The sequence below is a fragment of the Talpa occidentalis genome, unplaced genomic scaffold, assembly GCF_014898055.3.
Source record: "Talpa occidentalis isolate TD23 unplaced genomic scaffold, MPIMG_talOcc4v2.1 talOcc4.3, whole genome shotgun sequence".
Taxonomy (NCBI): domain Eukaryota; kingdom Metazoa; phylum Chordata; class Mammalia; order Eulipotyphla; family Talpidae; genus Talpa; species Talpa occidentalis.
The window spans coordinates 124,216,245-124,240,592 of NW_023603184.1; the positions used below are offsets into that span (position 1 = coordinate 124,216,245).

Sequence of the window (24,348 nt, forward strand, 5' to 3'; positions counted from 1 at the left end):
GTCGTGCCGCTCCGCCGCGCTTGGTGGCCAGCGCCGGGAGCGGGCCTTGCTCGCCCGCCTGCCCCTCGGCGGGCCGGGCTCCCGCGCCGCCCCGCTGCACCGCCCTCGCGGTCCCCGGCCCCTGCGCGTGGACACACCAGGTAACGAGGCGAGGCCCGGCCCGGCAGGGACAGGTTCGCAGGGCGGTCGGGGACGCGACGGAACGCTGCGGGGCCGCGCACGCCTCGGGGAGCCGGGGGCGGAACGCGCTGCGGGGTCTCCAGCCTCAGCCCGGGTCTGGCCGGGCGTGGGGACTGTCCCTGCGCCCCGCGCAGCCCCCCGGAGCCGCGGCCCCTCGCCCGCCCGGGGGCACCTGGCGCCTCGGGGGTACCTGGCGCCTCGGGGGCTGCGGCTGCGGGGGCGCGGGGCGCGGGCTGCTCCCTGCTGCGGGTAGGTGCTCGCGCCCCGCTGAGTTTCCCAGCCCGAGACACTCTCCGATGCGGTCAGCATACCTGCCACCGTCTGCGAGTTCACTGCCAGGACCAGGAGGGCACCTTTTGCAAAATTCAGTGCTCAGTCTGCTTTTTGACCTCGGCTTTAAGTTCACCGTTCTGTTTTGCCCTCGTGGGTTTGTTGTGTCAAATACCTTTTCCCTCAAAACTTGATCAGGAATTGTGACCCAGCGCCTAACTCGGCAGCAAGCCTGGCATACAGTAGGCGCTTAGTAAATATTTTTTTTTTTAAAGCATGAGTCATGATACTAAGTTTGGAAAATTCTCCTGAGCTGTGCGTCGCTGTAATTTTTAAGATTTTACGGGTTCCCGAGATCAGTTTGAAAATTACAGTAATTATAAAGAGCAACAAAGAAATAGGATTTTTGCATTCCCTGTAACAATGGCCTCTGTTGGATGGTTAAATTAACTCAGAACCCGAGTTCTGTAGATGCCCTCTCTGATTTTCACAGAAAATGTTGACATTTCAGATTAAATTGTACAAAAGTAAGATTTAAGTTATTTATAAAGCTTTATTCTAATTAGTTTTTTTAGATACAAGCAGGAGACCACACTGAAGTATTCGTGAATACATTTAGAAATAAAGGTTTTTTAAATATCATATTTTTAAAAGGGATTTATATTCATACCTAGTGAAAGAGCATGCAGGAGAAAATTAAGACAGTAAATCTCTCTCTTCACTGCCTCTCACCAGATGCAGCTGCTGCCTTGACCTCAAAATGTCTTGTAAATTTGTCTTTTAATAGTCTAGCATATCTAAAACAAAAACCTTTGGGATTAAACCACCAGCAGGGACAGCTCTTTTTAGTAGTAACAGTTCTCACAAATTGTATCCATTTCTTCTGAGTTTTTCTGAAAAATAGATAATGTAAATGGGGGTTAAGGGTTTTTTTTCTGTAAGAACTTCACTGATATTAAGTGGAAAAGCAGGAAACAAAATTCTGATAATCAGAAAATTCCATTAATCATGACAACCCTATACTTTCTGCTTTAAACTACAGGTGTCGGGGCCTTTTCCAGGGCCCATAGCTCCTGACCCAGGGTAGCCATTCATTAAACACTTGTGGGTTGACTGCATGGCTCTTTCAGATAACAGTGTAATAATTTTCTGTGTTATGTGGTTTCTTCCTTTACCTATTTCCTTAGAATAAATGACTGGAAATAAGAATTTTACTGATTCAAAAGTTATGACCATTTTGCATGGTGTGTGAAAACATTGCCAGCTCGCTTTCCCAGTGACCCTTACCACTTTGCGCTACCAGTAATATTTGAGTGTACCTTTCAGAGCATCTTCTCAGACTCATATACACACACATACACACATGTACATACATATATACACACACACATACACATATATATTCAAGCTCATAACACACAGTATTTGGTAGTTATAAGCACTTTCAGATAAAGTATCTCATTTGATCTCAGTTACCCTGGAAGGTGGGCAGGGCAGACATTTTATTCCCCCTTTTGTGACGCAGCAAACTCTAGTATCTAAAATTGATGATAGTGAATGACAAAATAATTACATCTTTATAGGATCTTCTTTTTCTGCTTCTCTACCTTTGGTTTGTAGTGAAGACCCTGATTAAATCCACATCTTTTCTTAAGAATGAGATAGGCTGTTGCTCTATAAAGTAGCTATGGTTTACAAAATCTTTTCTTATTTTGTTGGTATTTGTAGGCACCTTGATCAAACCTGGTGATTTCATTAAAATGAAATAATGAAGTACAATTTAGATGAAAGAGGCAAAAATATTGGTTAAGTGTAAGTAAATAGTCAGGTTTTAGCAAGGTTAGAATATTGTCACCGTGCTATGGGAAGGATTTGGAAATTTTTGGAGGTGTTTTTGTAGCCCTTTGAATTTAAAGTTACTATTTAAAACTTCTGAATATGTTGCAGAGTCTTCATAAACTATTGAGATTAAAACTGTTGGTGAGAGTGGATAGGAATGATTTGTATAATAATCTGCAGATTTTTCATATCTGTCAGTAACCAATAATAGAAATGAGAACTCAGAATCATAAGGTAAAAAATATTTAACCTCCAGAAAATATTTTCACATGAAAACTGGAAAAAAATTATCTTTTAAAACATGGCAACAAGAAAATATTAATTCCTAGTTTATTACTAATCCTGATGCTTCTCTAAATTTGCTGATCAAGGACCTCAAATAATTTAATAAGTCTTTAATTTTTCCAATTAGGAAGCCTTGGAAACTTCAAAATTAATGATAAATAGATCGTTGGAAATTCTTGGGGTATATTTGCAAGTGGCACCATTTATATCAAAAGTGGGTCCAATATTGCTTTTATATATTACTTTTCCCATTTGCTTACAGTTCTCTAAATAAAAGCAGTACAGAAAAGTTAGGGAAGGAGAGACAGGTATTTCGAGGCTTTGGAAATATTCAGTTCCTCCCTTTAACTACACTCTCCCTTTCTGTTATGATGTCAGATACCAAATAGTGTTCAGTAAACAGAAATGCTCTTTAACAACACTTTTTAGGGACACCTTATGTCAAAGAACAGCTGCCTAAATATTGCATGGTTTTATATCAATAAATTCTTCCAGGATCTTTTATGTAAATCTAAACTATTTTGCTTTTTGTTTTTAATAGGATATTTCTGCATCTTGAAGATAAAGCAAAACTCTCTTTTGGAATAAATGGATTTTTGTCACTTTCTGTGAACTAAAGCGATTCAATGTCTCTTTTGGTAAGTTTTTCTAACATGGATCTAATTTTGTACCATCAGAGTACTTAGACATTATCTGCAAAGCCAGAATAAAAGGTATATTCTATATTACTGGTTGTATAGTTTTACCCTCTGAGATGTTATTTTGACCAGAATGACTTCTGGGTCATAAAAAATGAGTTAATTTCTTACTGATTTTTGTTTCTTTGATAAAGAGCTTCTCTATACTTTTCTGATATACTCATTATTCTGTCCCTTTGTCCTATACCCACTTTTCTCATATATATGCTGTACTAAGATATGCCTCTCCCATCCAGTTAAACTTAGCCTTTCAATCTCTCAAAAATCACATTTATTAATGTGTATCTAACTAAATGCAAGCTAAAATCCCCTTGACTAAATAAACCATCAGACAAAAAACATTTGGATCACTGTATAAAATGATGTAAAGATGCCAACTCGTTTTTTGTTTATATTAGATCCATAGTATCTATTTTGGATTAAGTCTTTTTAGGACTTTCACTGTATATTATATAGACTATAATACAATATTGAATATTTGAATTTTTAAGTCAGTGATCTTTTAAAAAGTGGTAGGTACATTTGTATGATGATTTGTAGTTTATAAATAGTTTAATATATTATAGCTCTTTCAGCCTTTAAAATTGTGATTGGCAGAATAGATGTTATGATCCTCATTTTGAGACTGGCCCAAGATTGCAAAGATTTAGAGCCAGAGCTCAAATTCATGTCTGCCAAACCACTCCATCATTTGCCAAGTCTGAGAGCAGAGCTATGAAACTAGGAAACTGTATTGTTAGTTATATGGAAAATACAGACTGCATTTACTTTATATTTAAAGTAAAGCTTTTCTACTTAAAAGGAGAACTAAATATCAGGAAAATATATGGAAGTGAAATACCTACCTCATTTTTTAAAGGAGAGATCAGCAAACTTTTTCTGTAAAGGGTCAGATAGTATTTGTGTGCTCTGCTGAATTACTCTTCTGTTGTTAATAGTGTAAAAGCAAGCCATCAGCAGTAAGTAAAAGAATGAAAATGAACCTGTCTGTATTCCAGTAAAACTTGATTCCTGAAACAGGTGGTGGATCAGATGTGGCTTGTGGACAGTTTGCTGACCCCTGCTCTAAAAGATTACTTAAGAGTAACAATTTAGTATCAGTTTATAAGTTGGAAGAGATGTGAAAGGGCATTTGGTATATGAAGATCATGAGATTCAGAGGGCTGTGTGGTTGCCCAGTGTTCCCAATTTTTGGAAAAGAGTGTGTCTTACTAAATCTGTTATCCCATAATTATGGATTTTGTAAAAAATAATAGAATATGATAATGTTGATACATATTAGCTCAATTTAATTTTACTTTAAATTATATTCTTCCTGCAATGATGCAATATTTAGTATCCCTTGAGTCAAAATTTTAATGTTTTTTCCTAAATGAGATCTTTGTACAACTTGAGATGAAATTAATAATTTTATTTAAAATGTATTCCTCCCCATTCCTGTTTTCCCCTCTATTTGAGAGCTAAGGAATTGTGTTTTCAAAGGAAGCAGCATAAATAAAGTATTTTCCATAGGGTACAACTTCTTTTCACTTAGTTTTTGTGGTAATGTGTAAAAAAGTTATATTAAAAATACATAGTTTTTTTTTTGGGCCTCCCCGGTGGCGCAGCGGTTGAGCGCTGGGTTGCGAAGCTGCCTGCAGCCGGTTCGATCCCCAGCTGCCTGCAGCCGGTTCGATCCCCGGCTGCTCCCCGGCCACCGGAGGAGGGTCCCACATGGTGAGCAGACCTCTCCTGCCGCCCGCTGCTCCCCTCAGCAGTGTACTTCGGTCCTTCTGCCTGCTCTGCTCCCTGCTCTGGCGCTGGTGAATTCTCTCACCCTCCCGCGCTTCTGACTGTACCCAGTGCTTGTATAAACCAAACAAACAAACAAATAATAAATAAATAAATAAATAAATAAATAAGACATGCCTCTAGAAAATTAAAAAAAAAAAAATACATAGTTTTTTCATTCAAAAATATTTTACGGGAGGTTTCTTCTGGATGGTTTTAAATCATTGTGCTGCCTAAGAATGCACAATGGTATTAATAATCATTGTGAAAAATTCAGGGTAAATATTGCAAAAATATGTGAATACCAAATGTAATATATAAATGACCTAACATGGTTATTTTTAATATGAGCAACAGTGATAAGTATCTTCAAAGTTGTTTTATTGTCAATTTCGTTCACTCTAGATAAGCCAATAGAAAATTTGCAAAGGAAATGACTCTACACTTACCTTGTCATTGTTAGCTTCAGTTTTTCTGGGTGAGTTTTATAAAACGGGAAATATGTATCAAATTGTGACAAGAATTATAAAGTACACTGACTGTAGGAATTTAGTTTAAAATATTCAGTAATTTAGGCTAATTGAGAAAATGACTTATTTTTCCTGGGAAATTCTGGCATATTTTAAAAGAAAGGAAGTTTCATTACTTTTAAGTAATCAACTACAAAGTGTTAAGTAGACATGAATGGGCTTTTGTCTTTAATGACTTATTTGATATAGTATCACTTAGTGCTATAATAGATAATTCATATAAAAATGAGTGTCCATGAAGTACTTGAAAATAATTTATTACAAAAGTGTCTTTCAATTTCTTTATATTTTTCGTTTGACATACCTTCCTAAATAAAATACGATCAGCTTCACTCTGCTAATTGATAATGAATAAGTCACATGAAGATATTACATTTCTTTACTGGCAATATCTGATAGTAGGATCATTGGTTGAAATTCAGGAATATGTAAATTGTGATAATGGAACTAAGTCTCTATTTGCTTTGAGCTGAAGTTAAAGATGTTTACCACTTTAAGAAACAGAATTGTGGCGCAGCGGATGAGCTCTGGGTTGCGAAGCTGCCTGCAGCCTCTGCAGCACGCTGGGCCAGGGTCCCACAAGGCTCGCAGACCTTTCCTGCCGCGACCACTGCACCCCTCAGCAGTGTATTTCATCAGTCTGCCTGTTCTGTTCCCCGCTCTGGCTCTGGTGAATTCTCTCACCCTCCCATGCTTCTGACTGTACCCAGTGCTTGTATAAATAAATAAATGAAAACCCCAAAAAAAACCCCAAAAACCAGAATTGGTTGGGCCTTCCCTGGTGGTGCAGCAGTTGAGCGCTGGTCTGCTAAGCATCCTCTGCAGCGCAGGTTCCATCCCTGGCCACCAGCGAGGGTCCCACATGGCGTGACAGACCTCTCCTGCCGTGACCACTGCTCCCTTCAGTAGTGTATTTCTTTAATCTGCCTGTTCTGTTCCCCACTCTGGCTCTGGTGAATTCTCTCACCCTCCCGCTCTTCTGACTGTAGCCAGTGCTTGTATAAATAAATAAATAAATCTTTAAAAAAAAATACAATTGGTTCCAAATACACTCAGTGTGTGGTTTACTGTAGATAAACATGGTTTGTACACATAAAATCTGAAGATCAAAAAAATAAAAATGACTGTAAGAGAAGAACAGAATAATCTTTAGCTTTATTTAGAATAAAACCACAAAGATAATGAAAAGCTTAAAAATTAAGACCAGCAATAAAAATGATTTGATATTATGGCATTCAGAGATAAGAGGACAAGGATTAGAGGACAAATGTAAAATTGTAACAGGTAAGAAATTTGTCTTCTGCATGCCCTGCTATCTCCCCCTTCCTACTGACTACCATAACACGATAGCTCCTGACATCAATTCCAGGTTCCTGCATTCTGCCCTCTTCTCTCTGTTCCATGCCAGTCACCAGACCCTGGTCTTTCTACACATAACCCCAGCTTATTTTGTGACTCATTTTTCACTTATTTAATGCAATTCTGTATTTCCAGGATTGTTTCTGCACTTCAAGAACACAAGTTGAATCACTCAGACCTGAAAAACAGTCTGAATCCAGTATTCATCAACACTTGGTAAGAAAATGGTTAAATACTCTTAATATTCCTCACTTACCTTCTGTTAACACCATTCACTCCTGGTACTCCTAGATCTCTTTTTATTTGTGGTGTCTTTTACTGTTTCTTCTTCTACTCTGGTTATTCTCCAAAAGGCTATAACTAGCATCTTCTATTCTTCCTAAACAGGCTCTCCCTGAGCATTCTCATCTATTCCTCTTGACTTCAGTTGCTCAGATATCAGATTGTCCTAGAGCTGCTCAGGTTTTTCTTTAGCTCATGAGGAGATCCTGCCATCAAATAGGGCTAATACTCAGATTTTCTCCTGCAATTCCAAACTCTCTCCTGGATACCAATCTCCAAAGATTCTCCTGATTAGAGAGAAGATTAGAGATTCTCTAATCTTCTGATTAGAATATTCAAAGATATCTCTACTTAATTTGAGTAAAACCTAAATGTTCTTTGAAATTTTACCTGCATGTGTTTCCTACTTTGGTTAAAGGAATGCTGTCCACTTAGTCATCCTAACTAGAAACTTTGCAGTTATCCTCACAGTGCCTCTACCTCAGCCCCCACATCTTGTTCTACACCAAGTCTCATGAATCTGTCTCTGGAATGCCCTTGAGTCCATCCTTTCCTACACCTAATCATTGCTACTACTCAAGTCTCATCCTCTTTCACCTGGACTGTTGCAGGTTGACATACTACCTCTAGTTTCATGGACACACACCTCTCAGATCAGTATTCAACACTCTTACCCTTAACAGATCCATTTGTATCACTTTCAAGCTTTTAAACTTCCTTTTGGTTCCTAAAACCTAGGGGGGAAAGCTTCAGCATGTATCTTAGCATGGTATAAGGACTCTTAACAGTATAATAAAACATGTCTAATTTTTGAGTTTTATTTCTTGCTACAGTCTTAGTATATATTCTTCTCTCTGCTTTTCAAATACCCTTTCCTGCCTCTAAAGTTCCTTCTCATCTTTAAAGACTTGGCTGAAATGCTGTATATATGAAGGCTTTGCTCTTGTACCTTTTATTACATTATGCTCCTATATATCTTAGACATTCCTATAAAATAGCGTTTACTGTATCTCACAATGATTGATGTGTGTCTCTGTAGCTATTAGAATATAGGTATCCTTTCTTTTATATCTTTGTCTTCCTTGGGTAATGCCTGCCTAAATAAATAAACATGCTTGAGAATAAATATTTCTTTGGGTCTTTTCTCCACTTAATCCTTACTTTCTACCCCAATTCTCAACTCTAAGATGGAATCTGCTTTGCAAATGTCCTGTTTCTTATTTAAAAAAAAGGTAATCCCAGTTTAAATCCTGTTTATAATTTATTCCCATCCTATCTTCATTTGTCTTGAAATTTAACTTTTTATTAATCAAAACTCTAAAGTATTACAGTTTACCTTCCCCTTTATATAATAGGATGTAATATCCAGCTCTAATTTTTATTCAGGTGTTTCCTTCAGGTTGAGGTGGTGTTCAGAGAATAAAAGCTTATGTTGTTGGGCCTCGCTGGTGGCGCAAGGGGTTAATCCTCAGCACTATCAAGCTATAAGCAGACACTGCAGCATGAGTTCGATCCCCCGGCCAGAGAGCTAACCCATATGGCGCAGCAGACCTCTCCTGTTTTGTCTGCTGCTCCCCTCAGCAGTGTATTTCAGTAGATCCTCCTGTTCTGCTCTCCACTCTGTCTCTTGTGAATCCTCTCACCCCCCACACCTCTGGCCTACCCCCCAGCTCTTGTATGCATAAATAAAAGAAATCTTAAAAATAACCCAAAATCTTTTGTTGTTGTCGTCTTGCTGTTGCCGAGAGAGGCTTAGAACTCAAGAAACTTCCACAGGTGCTTCCTTTTTGGAATTTCATTTGTATTATGGTAAAATACAAATACCATAAAATTTACTCTTTTAATCATTTTTAAGTGTACAGTTCAGTAGTATCAAATACATTCATAAAATTGTGTGACCATCATCACCGTCCATCTCCATGATTCTTTCCATCATGTAAAATTGAAACTCTGTCTCCATTAAACAGTAACACCCCTTCTTTGCCCTTCCCCATCCCTTACTCTGTCTCCATGATTTTGACTACTCTAAGTACTTCATATAAGTAGTATCATGCTGTATTTGTCTTTTTGTAAATGGATTATTTCACTTAGCATAATATCCTCAAAGTTCATCTGTTTTGTAACATATCACAGAATTTCCTGTTTCAGAGTGAATACCATCCCATTGTTTGTATATACCATGTTTCATATATGCATTCATCTGTTGATGGAATCTTGGATTATTTCCATATTATAACTATTGTGAATATTATAGCTGTGAACATGGATGTATAAATATATCTTCAAGACCCTGCTTTCAATTATTTTGGGTGTATAGCAAGTGGAATTGCTGGATCATATGGTAATTCTATTTTTAATTTTTTGAGGAACCATCATACTGTTATCCACAGCTGCTGTGCTATTTCACATTCCCACCCACATTGCACAGGGTTTCAGTTTCTCCAGATCCTTGCCTACACTTGTTATTTTCTGTTTTTTGATAGTTACCATCCTAATGTGTGGTATCTTACTGTAGATATGATTTTCGTTTTCCAAACAATTAGTGATCTGGGGGCATCTTTTTCATGTGCTTATTGACCATTTGTGTGTCTTTGGAGAAATGTCTTTTGCCCATATTTGAATTGGGTTGTTCATTTTGTTGTTAACTTTTCAGAGTTCTCTATATATTCTGGTTATTAGTCTGTCATCAGATATATGATTTGGCAAATATTTTCTCCCATTCTGTGTGTTGCCTTTTTACTCTATGGATGGTGTCTTTTGGTGTGCAAAAATTTTAAATTTTCATGAAGTCTAATTTATTTTTTCTTTTGTTACCTGTGCCCTTAGTGTCATCTGCAAGAAATCATTGCCAAATACAATGCTATCAAACTTCTTTGTCCTTTGTCTTCTCCCAAGAATTTTACTGTATTAGGTCTTAATATTTAGGGCTTTGATCCATTCTGACTTAATTTTTGTATATGGCTTTAGGAAAGGGTCCAACTTCATACTTTTGCATGTGGGTATTCCATTTTCCCACATCATTTGTTGCAAAGGACAAGGGGCTGATGAGAGGAGGCAATCTGATGCCAGACCTGAAATCTGCCTCCTGTGGCCTCAGTCTGTTGACTTCAGCTCTGCTCTTTGAACAGTTCTATTTACCCTTCAGCATTAGTCTTCTAGTTATTTGAAAATGATCTCTCTTTATATTCTTAATATTTTCTTTTTCACATTAAATATTCCTAATTCCTTTATTGTTGCAGGACTCCTAGCAATGTGGCTGACCTTCTCTGGGAATCCAGTCTGCAGTGTGCCACTGTAGCTTTGTGTCCCAGTTGTGCATGGCGCTCCAGATATTGATAAATCATTGTAGAATATAGTGAGACTCTTCTCTCCTTCAGTCTGCTCGAATTACTTTTGTAAATGCCATCTCCATTAGATTGAAACCTCCAGGTTGTAAAGCTGGTGTCCTCAGTGTTGTATTTAGACTGTTGACCTTTTTTAACTTAAATGTGACATTTTACATTTATTTCTGTAAAATTGTACTGGCCTGGGCCTGTTCTTTCAGTTGGTCAAGATGATTTTGAATTCTGACTTGTTCTTTAAGAATTAGCTATGTCTAGTAATGCATGATCCATACTTTTAAATAAGCAGATTTTTGCATTTTTAGAAAGTTGTTAAAATGTTTAACAAATAGTGAAGGGAGGTTTACTCTTGGTAAACCTATGCTGTTGTCTTGTTATTACCTTGCTATTAAGTGTTCATAATTTACTAATTTAATAATTTGATATTAGACTTTGCTGGGTGGCTGCGACAAACTTGCTCCTTTGAGGTTTTTCCCTTTCTGAAAATTAGGTCAGTGTGTGGCTGTTTCCATTATGGTTTCTTGTCTGAGTTCTACTATATCTGCAAACTTAATATCCTAGATATAGGTGTGTTCTGGAGTTTTGAACCTATTTTAACAACCAGTTTTGGGTCTCAGCCACTTTTATAACATATGTCCTCCTTTTAAGTTTAAAGACTTTCTCTAAAGTAAGAGATAGAAACAAAATGAGGTTGATTAGCTTGCTTTTACTCCATCATCTGGTAATATCATGCAATTTTTTTCAAGCAGTCAACTGGAAGGCTCAATTTATTCTGGACTCTAGCCTTCATGACAGATCTATAGGTTATAACTTCAAGTTAAGAAAATTGCTATGTGTTCTTCTTTCTATTTCTTACAAATATATAGTCTTTAAATCATAGTTTATTTGAAGACAACCTGTTTTAAAGAAATTAAATTGATTTGTATAGATTTCTTTTTTTCTTCATTGGAATTATTTCTAATTATGTGGAATTTCTTTTTACAGTCTATCATCATTTTTTAAAATAATATCCACCTTTATTCCTCTTTAACTATGAGCTTATAATTATATTTTTTCTGCTACCTTAAAAGCATCAAGGATAGGGCCTCCCCAGGTGGCACAGGCAGTTGAGCGCCATGCTGTGAAGCTGTCCGCAGCCTCTGCAGTGCCAGTTTGATCCCGGCAGGCCGGCGAGGGTCCCATATGGCATGGCAGACCTCTCCTGTCGTGCCCGCTGCTCCCCTAAGCAGTGTATTTCATAAGTCTGCCTGTTCTGTTCCCCGCTCTTTCTCTGGTGAATCCTCTTACCTTCCCACGCATCTGGCCTGTACCCTGGTTCTTGTATAAATAAATCTTTAAAAAAAAAAAAAAGGCATCAAGGATATAAAAATAGTTTGCATAATTCCTAGTACATAGTAATGTCATTTCTAACCCCCTTCTTTCTCGAAGGCAGTAACAAGATTCTTACCACCTGCTAGTGCCTGTAAAAGCTCCTACGTGTCTTGGAGTACTGGTATCCTTTGGGAGAGCCTTACAGCTATCATATGACACCAGGGATGTGACCTCTTCTTTCTGTATGCATGGTATTTCACTGCCACTGGGATCTGGCACAAACCTCAGCTCTGACTTAACATCCTCATGTGAGACCCCATATTAACACAGTTAAATTAACTCAGGAGGTCTGAGGTCTGTACCTACTCTCCTATCTCTTATAGTTTGTTTTTATTTTCAATCACATTCTGATTCATTTAATCATGTGAAAAATTGCTTCAGCAATTTTAATAGGCTGTACTGTGGAAGTTTTCCATGACTGTCAACACCACCACTAGCTAGCAAGCATCGTATGTGTAATAGATACAACTGACAAGTACTTGAGGCAAGAACTTGGCATAGAATGTCCTTCACAGGTCTCTGCATCTCTTCCCTTGATATATATATATTAGATGCCCTGAAGAATTTACTAGAAATTATGCTGGAAAGTACTCATCACTACCTATAAATCTGCTTTTCCTGCCCTCTTCCCCTTTATAGGCTGATAGCTTTCTAACATCAATTATAAACTTTTTTTAGATTTTAAAAGTCTCTTAAAGCTAACATTTAATGCCTTCCTAATGAGCACTTGTATGTTTGAAAATATCAGTATTTCACTTTGAGTTGGGGAACCCAAAAAGTTTATACCTATTTTGCTTTCATCTTTTTAAAACAATGCAGGTTGATGAGCCAAACCTTTCTTGGCTGCCTTCATCCACAACAGCCAGTGAAGTGATTTGTTCCACCAATGTTTCTCACTATGAGCTCCAAGTGGAAATAGGTAACAATCCTGGATTTCACATAATTGACCCTTTATTGTGAGAAATGAAATTGTTGACAAAAGATTATTTTATAGGCATGTCTTTTTTCTGATGTCACCTACAGAATAAAGCAAGATGTTAATTATGTCAGCCAAATGGAAATACTAATTATGTCTATCCTAAAATAGTTTCCCAATTTTTAAGGTTAAAACTTTACTTTTTCATGAAGTGTGACCAGAGGAAGAAGATATTGAATAACCTAAATATTTGTTTCTTTGTGTCTCTATTATCGGAGGCTTCTCATTTTACGGCTATAATCTATACTGGGTATGAATTAAGCAAATCACATAAATATTTTTAGTCACAGTCCTTTAACCAAATTACTTTCTTTTAAATTGATCCTTACAAATGTGAAATATTTGCTTTGACTATTCAGAAACATCAGTTAAACACTCTATTAGGTGTGAGGGTTATAAAGCCATATATAATACTTGAGGAATAATCCTCTCTGAGAAGGTGAACACATAAGGAAGCTTTGTTTAATGTATTAGAGGCCCCTGTAGTGGAGGTGTGTGCTGAGTGTCATGGGAAGAAAGAAGATGGCACATATAACTAACCACCTCTGGGTCAAGATAGCAAAAAGAACATGTACTAAAGAATGAAGAAAAATTTACTAAATGTTCCAATCTGCATTTTATTATAAATAAGAGGAAATAATTTAAGTAAAAAGGACTCTTTTGAACATTAATTGATAAGTCACAGAATTATCATCAATTATCAATTATCAATTTTTTCCCTTTGGTTGCTAACACAAGTTTTACCTCTGGTTATAGGAAGAGGATTTGACAACTTGACTTCTGTCCATCTTGCACGGCATACCCCTACAGGAACCCTGGTGACGATCAAAATTACAAATTTGGAAAACTGCACTGAAGAACGCCTGAAAGCTTTACAGGTAACAGTATTAAAAATATATACATTTATTGTGATGTCTATCAGAGGAGAGTATATACGTAAGAATTCCCCGTCCCCATTAAACTACTAAAGAATTAATAGTTCTTTCTATTAGAGAAAGTTAGGTTTCTTCTAATTAAGAAGGAATTATGGAATTGGAAAGAATACTTGGAAGCAGATCTGTGAAAGAACAAACATATTCAAACTTTGGTAACTAAATCCTCTCAAATGTTTATCATACTCAATATGCAGGTCTAGAGATTCATAACACTCCGGTCTCAATAATCATATTGGGAAATGAAAAAAAATAGGAAAAAGCAAAGTTTTCTTTTCATCCAGTTAAATAAAATTAACTTCTGAATTGATAAATTTTAACAGAATTGCATTGCAGATATATTATTAACTACTTTCATTGCCACTAATCATTTTTTATAAAAAATAGGTAAGGATTTTTTTTATTGCCCTAATTTTTAAAATATTTATATGTGCAAATGTACATTGCACAGAAAAAAGATTGGAAGAAATAATACCAAAATGCTAAGAGTGCTTCTCTCTGTGATACAGGATTAGAAGTGACTTTAATCTTTATTTTTAATTTTTAAATGTTTAATAAAAATATAATTATTTAAGAATATGACTTTTGGAAGCAGATTACCTAAGGTTACATCACACTTCCACTTATATATTAATATGTGCTCTTGGGCAAGCTTTCTAATTTATTTCTAATAAATGAAGTGAGAATCATAGTATCATATACTTGCTGCAGTGGTTATGAGTTGTAAAAAGATGGCACTATTGAGTACTTACCTCTGAAAAGCCCCATTGAGTGTTAGCTGCCCACTGCTGCTCTTATCTTCATCATAAGAAGGGAAAACATTGCTTTTAAATATCTTGTCTTTTGTGTGTCTGTCCCAGAAAGCAGTGATTCTGTCCCACTTTTTCCGGCATCCCAATATTACAACCTACTGGACAGTTTTTACTGTTGGCAGCTGGCTTTGGGTTATTTCTCCATTCATGGCCTATGGTAAGAAAACTCATTTTAGACAAAATACGAATAGGATCTTAGATTTAGAGTTCATGTCTTTCAATTATAAATTTGATGATAAGCTCTAGATTTTATGATATATTTTTACTGGTTAATGTTGATTTTGGTCTTCAGAAAAATGTAGAATGAATGTGATCTCTGGAACCACCACTGTTTCACCAAGAAGTCCATTGCTTTGCACAAGCTGCTTGTCCCTTCACTTTCTGCCTCTCTCTCTCAATGAAGAGCTGCTATTATCTTCCAGGCAGAAGTAGTTTTTCCACCTATGCACAGCATCCCTGTCCCTGCTTCACTACATCATAAAGTTATTTCAATATGTTGTAAACATTTACATGTACCTGTCTCTTGTACTTGACTTGAGCTTCTTGAGGGCAGGGGTCATAAATATATTTTTCATTTTGGTGCCCCCAGGTGCTCACATTGTACCTAGTACAAAGTAGTATTCAGTAACTCTGTTGAATAAATAAATGAATGTATTCTAGAGCTTTGATATTTAGGACAACGTTTGTGAATTGCCTTTGGATTGTGTGTGTGTGTGTGTGTGTGTAGAGTTGTGTTTTTTCAGTAATATTGAGAATTGTTCATTTTCTTAATATCTAGAGTATCATTAGAAGAAAAAATTTTTAAAGATTTATTTATGCATATAAGAGCTGGGGTGTAGGCCAGAGGTGGGGGGCGAGGTGGTGCTGAGAGGATTCACCAGAGACAGAGTGGGGAGCAGAACAGGAGGATCTACTGAAATACACAGCTGAGGGGAGCAGCAGGCGAGACAGAGGAAGTCTCCTGTGCCATGTGGGTAGCTCCCTGGCCGGGGATTGAACTGGTACTGCAGTGGCTGCCGATAGCTTCATAGTGCTGAGACTTAACCCCTTGTGCCACCAGGGAGGCCTCATTCGAAGAAATTTTTTAAAAGACTTTTGCATAGATAATTGGTTAAACTCTAAAAAGCAACAGATGTGTGAGTATGTGTATGTTTATTGTTAAAAGAACACTTAAGACACAGAAGCAAAATCACTCTCAATGTTCACTTAAAGATCTCAGGGATTTCTTTCAGGTTCAGCAAGTCAACTCTTAAGAACTTATTTTCCTGAAGGAATGAGTGAAACTTTAATAAGAAACATTCTCTTTGGAGCAGTAAGAGGGCTGAACTATCTGCACCAAAATGGCTGTATTCACAGGTATTTTCTTATTTGTATTTTGCAAAAAAAGAAGAAATCTTTAAAGAAAGAGCTCTTGAGTGTTAGAAAGGAGAATTAGGAAACTTGTAAATGAAAGTTGGGGGAGGATGTTACATTAGATAGTTGCAGTAAATGCTTTAATTTTTTGTTCATTCACCAAAACTGTTGGGCTACCTCTTCTGTGCCCAGTGCTGTACTTAGTGCTGGGTTGGAGTACCTGCCCATGTGTTGCTCAGGTCTCAGTCTAGCAAGGGAGGTAAAAACGAGTCAATTTGGTATAAAAACTATAGGGCCTCCTGTTTCATTTGCTTAAGCAAATAAGGAACTTCTTTATCTGCTTTTCAGCTTTATCTCATATTTATATCATGTACAAATTGTAACTAGACATTTTTTTGAATTCTTAAATATTTTGTAGCACCTTGAGATTGTAATACTAAATTATCTGTTCCACTATTTCCAAACTGTAGATCCTGAAGTAGTTGGCTAACTTAAAAACAGCACTGTTCTAAGATTCATTGGGGCTTTTTTTTCCTTTTTAATTACTTTACTTTTAGATAATCTTGTTTTCTTATTCATTTCCATTTCCTTAAACCTTTTTATTTTACTGTTGTTTTTTTAGCAGCATTCCTCTTAATTGAAGATTTCTAACAAATTATTCTAATTAACCAAGGTTTAATTATAATTTACCTGACTACTGGTTATTCTACTCTATTAGTTTCTTCAATGTTTTGGATGGAAAAACAATGTTATTTTATAATTTGATAATAAAGGGAACTTTTTTTTTTTTTAATAGGAATTTTTTTTTTTTTAAAGATTTATTTATTTATTATTTATACAAGCACTGGGTACAGTCAGAAGCGCGGGAGGGTGAGAGAATTCACCAGAGCCAGAGCGGGGAGCAGAGCAGGCAGAAGGATCAAAGTACACTGCTGAGGGGAGCAGCGGGCGGCAGGAGAGGTCTGCGCGCCATGTGGGACCCTCCTCTGGTGGCCGGGGAGCAGCCGGGAAACGAACCGGCGCTGCAGAGGCTGCGGGCAGCTTCGCAACCCAGCACTCAACCGCTGCGCCACCGGGGAGGCCCCATAAAGGGAACTTTTAATATAAGACATAGCTTTATAAATAGTAACATACAATGAAACTTTCATTGGATGATACTGCATTTAACTTTTAAATTATAATTTTTTTGGAAGAGTTTGTGAAGGATAGGCACTAATTCATCTCTGAATGTTTGGTAGAATTCATTTGTAAATCCATCGGGGAGGGATTGGGGTCAGAATGGGGGGGTTGCAATTGTATGGGGAATATAAAAATAAAATTTATTATTTAAAAAAAAAAAAGATGTGATACATATACACCATGGAATATTATTCAGCATTCAAAAAAGATACCCATGCAATTTGCAGCAACAGGGATGGAGCTGGAAGGGATCATGCTCAGTGAAATAAGCCAGAAAGAAAAAGAAAAATACCGGATGGTCTCACTCATAGCAGGAATCTAGAAAACCTAAATAAGGGACCAGGAAAAAGAACAGCTATAAGAAAGAAAAAATCAAAATCAACAAACAACTATGAACCAGAGACACACTATGGGGGGGGGGGCAGGAAAAGGACGGATTAGGGTGAAAATAAGGGGGTTGCAATTGTATGGGGAATATAAAAATAAAATCAAAAAAATATTAAAAAAATAAATAAATTATAATTTTATGCATCAAATATTAGTGAATTTTTAGATTTCTCCTTAGGTGTTTTACAACAGCATAATAGTGATATTCATCATTTGATTCCATTCCTAATTTGAAAAAAAATCTTCACTTTTAAACATGTAGTTTTATGTTATATTTTCTCTTATTCTAATCTGTGTTAAATAACGGAAAAGATTCCTTAATTCCCTGAATGTTTCATATGTGTATGTATACATAAGAGTGTGCTGCTGTTTATAAAGTGCATTTCATTTCCAAGAGAATATATAGATTTGTTTTGACCAGATTTTTATTCTTTCTTCCACTGGCCAATTTGCTAGTATTTAGAATTGTTTTCTTTTTGTTCTAGGAGTATTAAAGCCAGCCACATCCTCATTTCTGGTGATGGCCTAGTGACCCTCTCTGGCATGTCCCATCTGCATAGTTTGGTTAAGCATGGACAGAGGCATAGGGCTGTGTTTGAGTTCCCACAGTTCAGCACGTCAGTGCAGCCGTGGCTGAGTCCAGAACTACTGAGACAGGTCAGGTGTGGCCATTGCATTGGGTTGTCTGTGTGTCTCAAGTGTCTTCCGAGTTTGACTAGAGGACATTTGTGCCCTTATATTCAGATTGGTGAATGGCCTACTGTAAGACTTCTTTTCTCTTTCTTGTCAAAATTGTGTTAAGAATTTTAAAATGTATACCAAATATTAGGTCTATCTTGATTTCTAACAAGTTTTCCCCATTATTGTTCTCCATTTTTTTAATGAAAAAAGCGTGTGTATAACTTTTTAAGTTATTTACACTAAAAGCCTTCAAATGAATTATTCTACAGGATTTACACGGCTATAATGTAAAGTCGGACATTTACAGTGTTGGGATTACAGCATGTGAATTGGCCAGTGGGCAGGTACCTTTCCAGGACATGCACCGGACTCAGGTAAATGCTCTGAAAATCCTGGAACTGCTTTCCTTTCATAAGAGCCCTTACAATCTAGATAAGTCCTGTTAAATATCACTGCCATAGCCTGTTAGGAACTTTGTTGTTGTTTTAATAATTTGCCTGAAAAGCATTGAAGGAAATTTTCTTTTTTTTTTTTTAGATGCTGTTACAGAAACTGAAAGGTCCTCCTTATAGTCCTCTAGATATCAGTATTTTCCCTCAGTCAGAATCCAGAATGAAAAATTCCCGATCTGGTGTCGATTCTGGGATTGGAGAAAGTGTACTTGCCTCCAGTGGAACTCGCACAGTAAATAGTGACAGACTGCAAACGCCATCCTCAAAAACTTTCTCTCCGGCCTTCTTTAGCTTGGTACAGCTCTGTTTGCAACAAGATCCTGAGAAAAGGTAATATTGATTACTCCTGACTAGCATAAAACATGTGCTTTGTGAAGCTTTGTGATAATTCCTTCCTGCCAAATTCAAATATTTTGTCAATCTTTTGATCGGAAGACTCTAGTCTAATCTAGAAAATGCCAGTGCTAAAAAACAAGTAGAAGTAATAGGCAAAAGGGAAGAACACTGAATTCAAAGTTAGAAGACTTTGGCTCCAGTCTCAGCTGCATCGTTTCCCAACCAAGGCACCTTGTAAAACGCAGTCTTTCTGAATATGAATTACTAGATTGATATACATTTTAGAAACATCTAAGCCCTACAAAAATGTTAGTTGCTTCTATTATAAAAATATAAATTATTATCATAAATATTATCATTACAATATATATCATATAATATAATATATATCATACAAATATTAGTATTTTGGATTAAGGTGTATGTCATTTATCTTTTTTCAGCACCTTTAATTGCCTAGCATAGTTCCTTATAAATAGGAAATGCCCAAGGAATGTTATATTGTGGACTAATTGAAGGATATCTCTAGAATTAATTCTCAATAGTCAAGGTTGAAGCTAAGAATTAGACTTCCTTACATAGTCTTTTTCCTTTTAATTTTATAGTTTTGAGATTTATAGCAGTAAACCTAATTTCTAAGATACTTTTACACAGAAAAATTTACATTCTAATGTGAGGTTCTATTTTTTAATAACTTCTTAAAAAATTTCAGGCCATCAGCAAGCAGTTTATTGTCCCATGTTTTCTTCAAACAGGTGAGCAATTTATTTTCTGTTTTTAAATACTATTAGAAATATTCATTTCATTTTGTTGGCTTAATGGGATAGTTTGGTTGCCAAGATTTCTTAATAATAACTTTCTTTTAAAGTCAAAAACAGAAAAAAATTTTTGGTAGTTCAGTTAAAAACTTTATAAAATATTTCCATCCAACAAACCAAAATAAAAGCAGATTATCATCCTATTTTACTATATCCTCAGTTTATATTTTGATTAATTTAGAAAATAAATTTTCTTGTATTGGTTACACATGATGAAAGGACAAAATAATTCTGATAAAAACCAGTTTGCTTGTTACTTCTTCCTATTTTCATATGACCAGAATCAAAGGCATTTTTAGTGAAAATAATTTTAAACAATTAAAATCAATTTTAAACACTTTTGACATGATTTCTCTAAAACTTACTTATTGCTAGCAAAACTAATATAGTGAATTTATGTACTACAGTCTTATTTTGAGTTTCTTTAACAGATGAAAGAAGAAAGCCAGGATTCCATACTTTCACTGTTGCCTCCTGCTTATCACAAGCCATCAATATCACTGCCTCCAGGGACAGCTTGGACTGAGCCGGAATGTGATTTTCCTGATGAAAAAGACTCAGACTGGGAATTCTAGGGCTGCCATGGCCTTTTGTGTCCTATTACTTGACATTTTTTCCCTGCTGCTTTTTCTTCTGTATTGCTAGGTACAAATACTAGAATTATACTTGAAAATACAGTTGGTGCACTGGAGAATCTGTCATTTTAAAAACCACTCTGTTCAAAGGAACATGAGTTGATAGCCCTTTTGATCAGCTCAGAGTGCTATTACAATTCCAGGGAAACTTCAGAATTATTAATCGAAGTACATTTAGTGTCATTAATTTCAATTTTTTCTCCCAAGCTGTGACTAACTCTTCTTCTTGATCTCTCATATAACATTTGAGCCAGTTAACTTTTTCAGCATTTTGCTGTCCTTAGGGGAATAAGCCCTCAGAGGCAGTGCTTCCAAGTTCATTATTTTCTTTCAGATTCTCTAGCCTTCTTGATCATCTACTGTTAGACCAATAGGCTGGCTATCCTGGCATCAAGTCTTCTTTTGGTAGAAGGAAAGATGTTTATACTTTCCCATTTTCTTCTGTTAATGTTTAGGGTAATATGAAACTGAGCCTCACTCACATTAAATAATTCACTTGAAATATATAGAGGTTGTAATTTGCTTTTTTTTAAGGGGCTAAAGTAACACTTTTCTACTAATGTAAATTATAGATCCTAAATTCATGCACCCCGTGGGAGCTCAATAAAGATATCTTGAATGGACTTTCTACTTTTTTTCTTTGTGTGGCTTGACAAAGCTGAAATGTAGATTCTAATTTGTTTTGCCAAGGATATCTTTTTCTCAAGCAAACAAGATTTATTTATACAACCTAGAGAATTGGAGAGAACAGTGTTTGATTCAATGGAGGCAGAAGAAGATATCCTGGCCTTTTATTTTATCCTTGCCCCTACAGGGATACAGTATATGAAACATAGAGATCTTAATGTTATTACGTCTAGTAAAAGAGAGATGCTGTCTCAAAAAGAGTATGTAGCTTGAACTGTGGTAAATTGGTACCTACGTCAGCTGGTGGATTTTCTTAATCCTTATATTCTTTTTTTTTTAAGATTTATTTATTTATACAAGAACCGGGGATACAGGCCAGATGTGCGGGAGGGTGAGAGGATTCACCAGAGACAGAGTGGGGAACAGAACAGGCAGACTGACAAAATACACTGCTGAGGGGAGCAATGGGTGAGGCAGGAGAGGTCTGTTGTGCCATGTGGGTTATTCCCTGGCCAGCCGGGATCGAAACCACGCTGCAGAGGCTGCGGATAGCTTCACAGTGTGGCGCTCAACCGCCTGTGCCACAAGGGAGGCCCAATCCTTATATTCTTATTTAGCATTACATTAAAATTGTTTAAAAGTCTTACAATTAAAAAAACCAAACTGATGAGACAAATAATATACAAATTTATAATTTGAAGCATAAACCTTTTTGTGTTTATTGCCCAGCACCCCTCAAGAATAAAGGCTACTTCAGTAAGCCAGGAAGACCTGCTTAGGTATCTGAGGAGGGAGAGGAGCTGAGTACCAGTGGAGGCCCTTACATCAGCTGTAGTGGTGGGGACTATAGTTCATTCCACGTACCTCCTTCTAAATTTCTTCTCAGCACAAGATACTCACAAGACCAATCTAGAGAGGAGTTTCTCTCAAATTTGTATGGAGAGTTGCTATGTGTAGTGCAACAGGTGGATTGTGGGAGTCAGGAAACTGCTTCTCAGATCTATTGTGGATGTATTAGGGTTCTTCCGAGAAACAACCAATAGGAGACTTATTGTAAGGAATTTACTTACATGATTGTGGAGGCCGACCAGTCCCAAGATCTACAAGATGAGTGAGCTGGGATTCAGGAGAACCAAAGGTGTAGTTCCAGTCCACAAACTGGCAGGCCGAAGAACCCGGGGGAACAGATATTTCACTTCAAGTCCAAAGGTAGGAAAATGCTGCTGTCATAATTTGAAGGCAGTTAGGCTGGAGGATTTCTCACGTTTTGCCCCATGTGGTCTGCCAGTGGTTGTGTCTTTATCTTCCAGTCTTGGGACCTTGGTAACAACCTTTTCTTGCTTTCCCTTCCATCTGAGGGGTGGTAGCACTTCCTGCTCTTGCTATTGTCTGGATTGCCTTACCATCCCTTTTGGTTTCTTACTTAGCCTTGGTTTCATTGCTCCCCCCACCAAAAAAAAAAAAATAATAATTTCCTATGTTCCTTCTGTTTGAAAAAATCCAGAGATATTTGGTTTTCCCATTTATACTCCGAGTGATACAAGTGGTGACAACTTTGAGGATTGCTAGAAATACTTGATCTCCAAAAAAATTTGCTACCTTGATTATACTAGGAATTATGTTTTCCATTAACCTATTCTATTTAAGCCCCATGTTCTTTATGATTTATGGTAGGAAAATTGAAACTGACAAAAATTGTATAAATTGATCAACAAAATCCAAATGCAGAGCTGGCTAGGAATAGAGCCAAATCTCAAGTCTTTTAAAGCCTGTGTTGATTTAACTAATTACTGTATGCTATTTTTATATTTTTATGCCACTTCCAGAGATTCTTGTTATTAAAGAGGTCCATCATAGTTTCTCAAGTTAATTGGAACATCACTCCATCATTCTGAGGAGATGCCTCAGAAATAAGTATTCAATCTGTTCTTTATTATCTTTATAGTGTAAAAAGCTATAATGTCAGATGATACTAAATTAACAGAAGTTCTGTAGGTCTAGAGAAATGTGTTTAGTTGAATCTAGAAATACAGAGCTAAAAGATAAAAAGTATAGTGCTAGAAGAGACCTAGAGAACTATATGGACAGGTAGAATTTAAATCATAACAAGGATTTGGGAAGTCAACTGTGAATTTGGAATGAGATTGTTATATGAATATGAAGTAGAAAAGCAGAAAAACTCAGAAATAAAACTTTACTAATGAATAGGAACTGAATATGAACAGGGTTCCCTAAAATTCATAAACAAAAGCACATTTACATCAAAGTGTTTCTTTTTCATTTTAATTAAAACAAAATGGTTCTAGTAGGATGACATTTAGTTGCTGACTTTGATCACACAAAAGAACAGACCCCCACACCATTTTGTTATTTGGAGAAATGATAATCTAATGGTTGGTCTCACAAGCATTCTACTTATTTAACATTTAGATAATATCAACAATGACTGAACATTTTTCAAGTCTTAAATTTTTTTTTGCTGCAGTTTATGGATTTCATAACCTGGGATTGTATCGTTTGTATGAGCTAAACCTGCTGAAACCATTCGAAGACTTGTATATTTTCCAGTGTAGCTTTCTCGTCTTTTGTTAACCTCTGGAGCAGTATATGGTCTTGCAAAATGTTTTAACTGATGATGGCTATCATCTGTGCTCTTTCCTAAAAGCCTTGCTCTTGATTTTGCTTTTTCAAGATGCTGAAATGAGGTCATGGGTAGATCCTCAAATCTATCCGAACAATCCTAAATATTAAAATAGAAGATCAGGTTGGTGAGTTAAGTTTCTTAAAAATAAATTTTAAATTTACAAGGACTAAAGTTTGTAATATCAACAGTTATCAATGAATAGACGATAAATGCTGTAGAGACAGTTCCCAAATTCAGACCCTACACTTACTTACCCAATGCCTCTCATTAAATACTACTGTAGAAATCATACTTTCAGAAGAGTGTATTGTTTCAAAAGAGCTGTTATTTCAAAGAAAAGGAATATATGAAGCTGGAAAAACTTAAGAGGTGCTATCCTTAGGGGTCAAATTCTTAGTCAACCTATTCCACAATTTATCTCCTCCAAAATTCTCTCCCTTCACCCAAATATAAATTATGTACTCTTATATTTTACTTTTATCTCATCCAACTTTAAATAGCTAATAAATATCTTTAATACACACACAAAGTCTAGCATCTAGAATATGGTTATAATGTTTGCATTAAAATAAAAATCTGTGTATATTTGGA

At 36.5% G+C, this 24,348-nt stretch overlaps 2 protein-coding genes across 3 annotated transcripts in view; one reads left to right on the top strand and one right to left on the bottom strand.

The window, feature by feature from the left end:
* The first annotated feature begins 86 nt into the window (after positions 1-86).
* STRADB (STE20 related adaptor beta) lies at positions 87-21,106 on the top strand. 2 transcript variants are annotated; one of them, XM_037523839.2, is made up of 12 exons: positions 87-140; positions 3,116-3,212; positions 7,067-7,147; positions 12,745-12,844; positions 13,658-13,779; positions 14,694-14,802; positions 15,878-16,001; positions 18,050-18,221; positions 18,515-18,619; positions 18,783-19,027; positions 19,746-19,788; positions 20,283-21,106. In XM_037523839.2, the coding sequence occupies exons 2-12, from the start codon at positions 3,201-3,203 to the stop codon at positions 20,424-20,426; spliced, it is 1,257 nt and encodes a 418-aa protein (XP_037379736.1). In that variant the 5' UTR covers positions 87-140; positions 3,116-3,200; the 3' UTR covers positions 20,427-21,106. The 2 variants fall into 2 exon arrangements, with proteins under 2 accessions (XP_037379736.1, XP_054555967.1); XM_054699992.1 differs by lacking the exon at positions 87-140 and having other exon boundaries at positions 3,113-3,212.
* Positions 21,107-23,354: 2,248 nt separating this feature from the next.
* The window catches only part of C2CD6 (C2 calcium dependent domain containing 6), a 98,406-nt gene continuing 97,412 nt past the window's right edge, over positions 23,355-24,348 (bottom strand). The window contains exon 17 of the mRNA XM_037523840.2: positions 23,355-23,853. Within this exon, the coding sequence (XP_037379737.1) occupies positions 23,578-23,853 (276 nt within the window). The 3' untranslated portion in view covers positions 23,355-23,577. The remainder of the gene's footprint in view (positions 23,854-24,348) is intronic.

What these genes read in the sequence shown, in the direction of transcription:
- STRADB (XM_037523839.2), top strand. An exon ending in AACGCCTGAAAGCTTTACAG is followed by an intron (nt 13,780 to 14,693) that starts GTAACAGTATTA and finishes TGTCTGTCCCAG; the next exon opens with AAAGCAGTGATTCTGTCCCA. An exon ending in GTCCAGAACTACTGAGACAG is followed by an intron (nt 18,222 to 18,514) that starts GTCAGGTGTGGC and finishes ATTATTCTACAG; the next exon opens with GATTTACACGGCTATAATGT.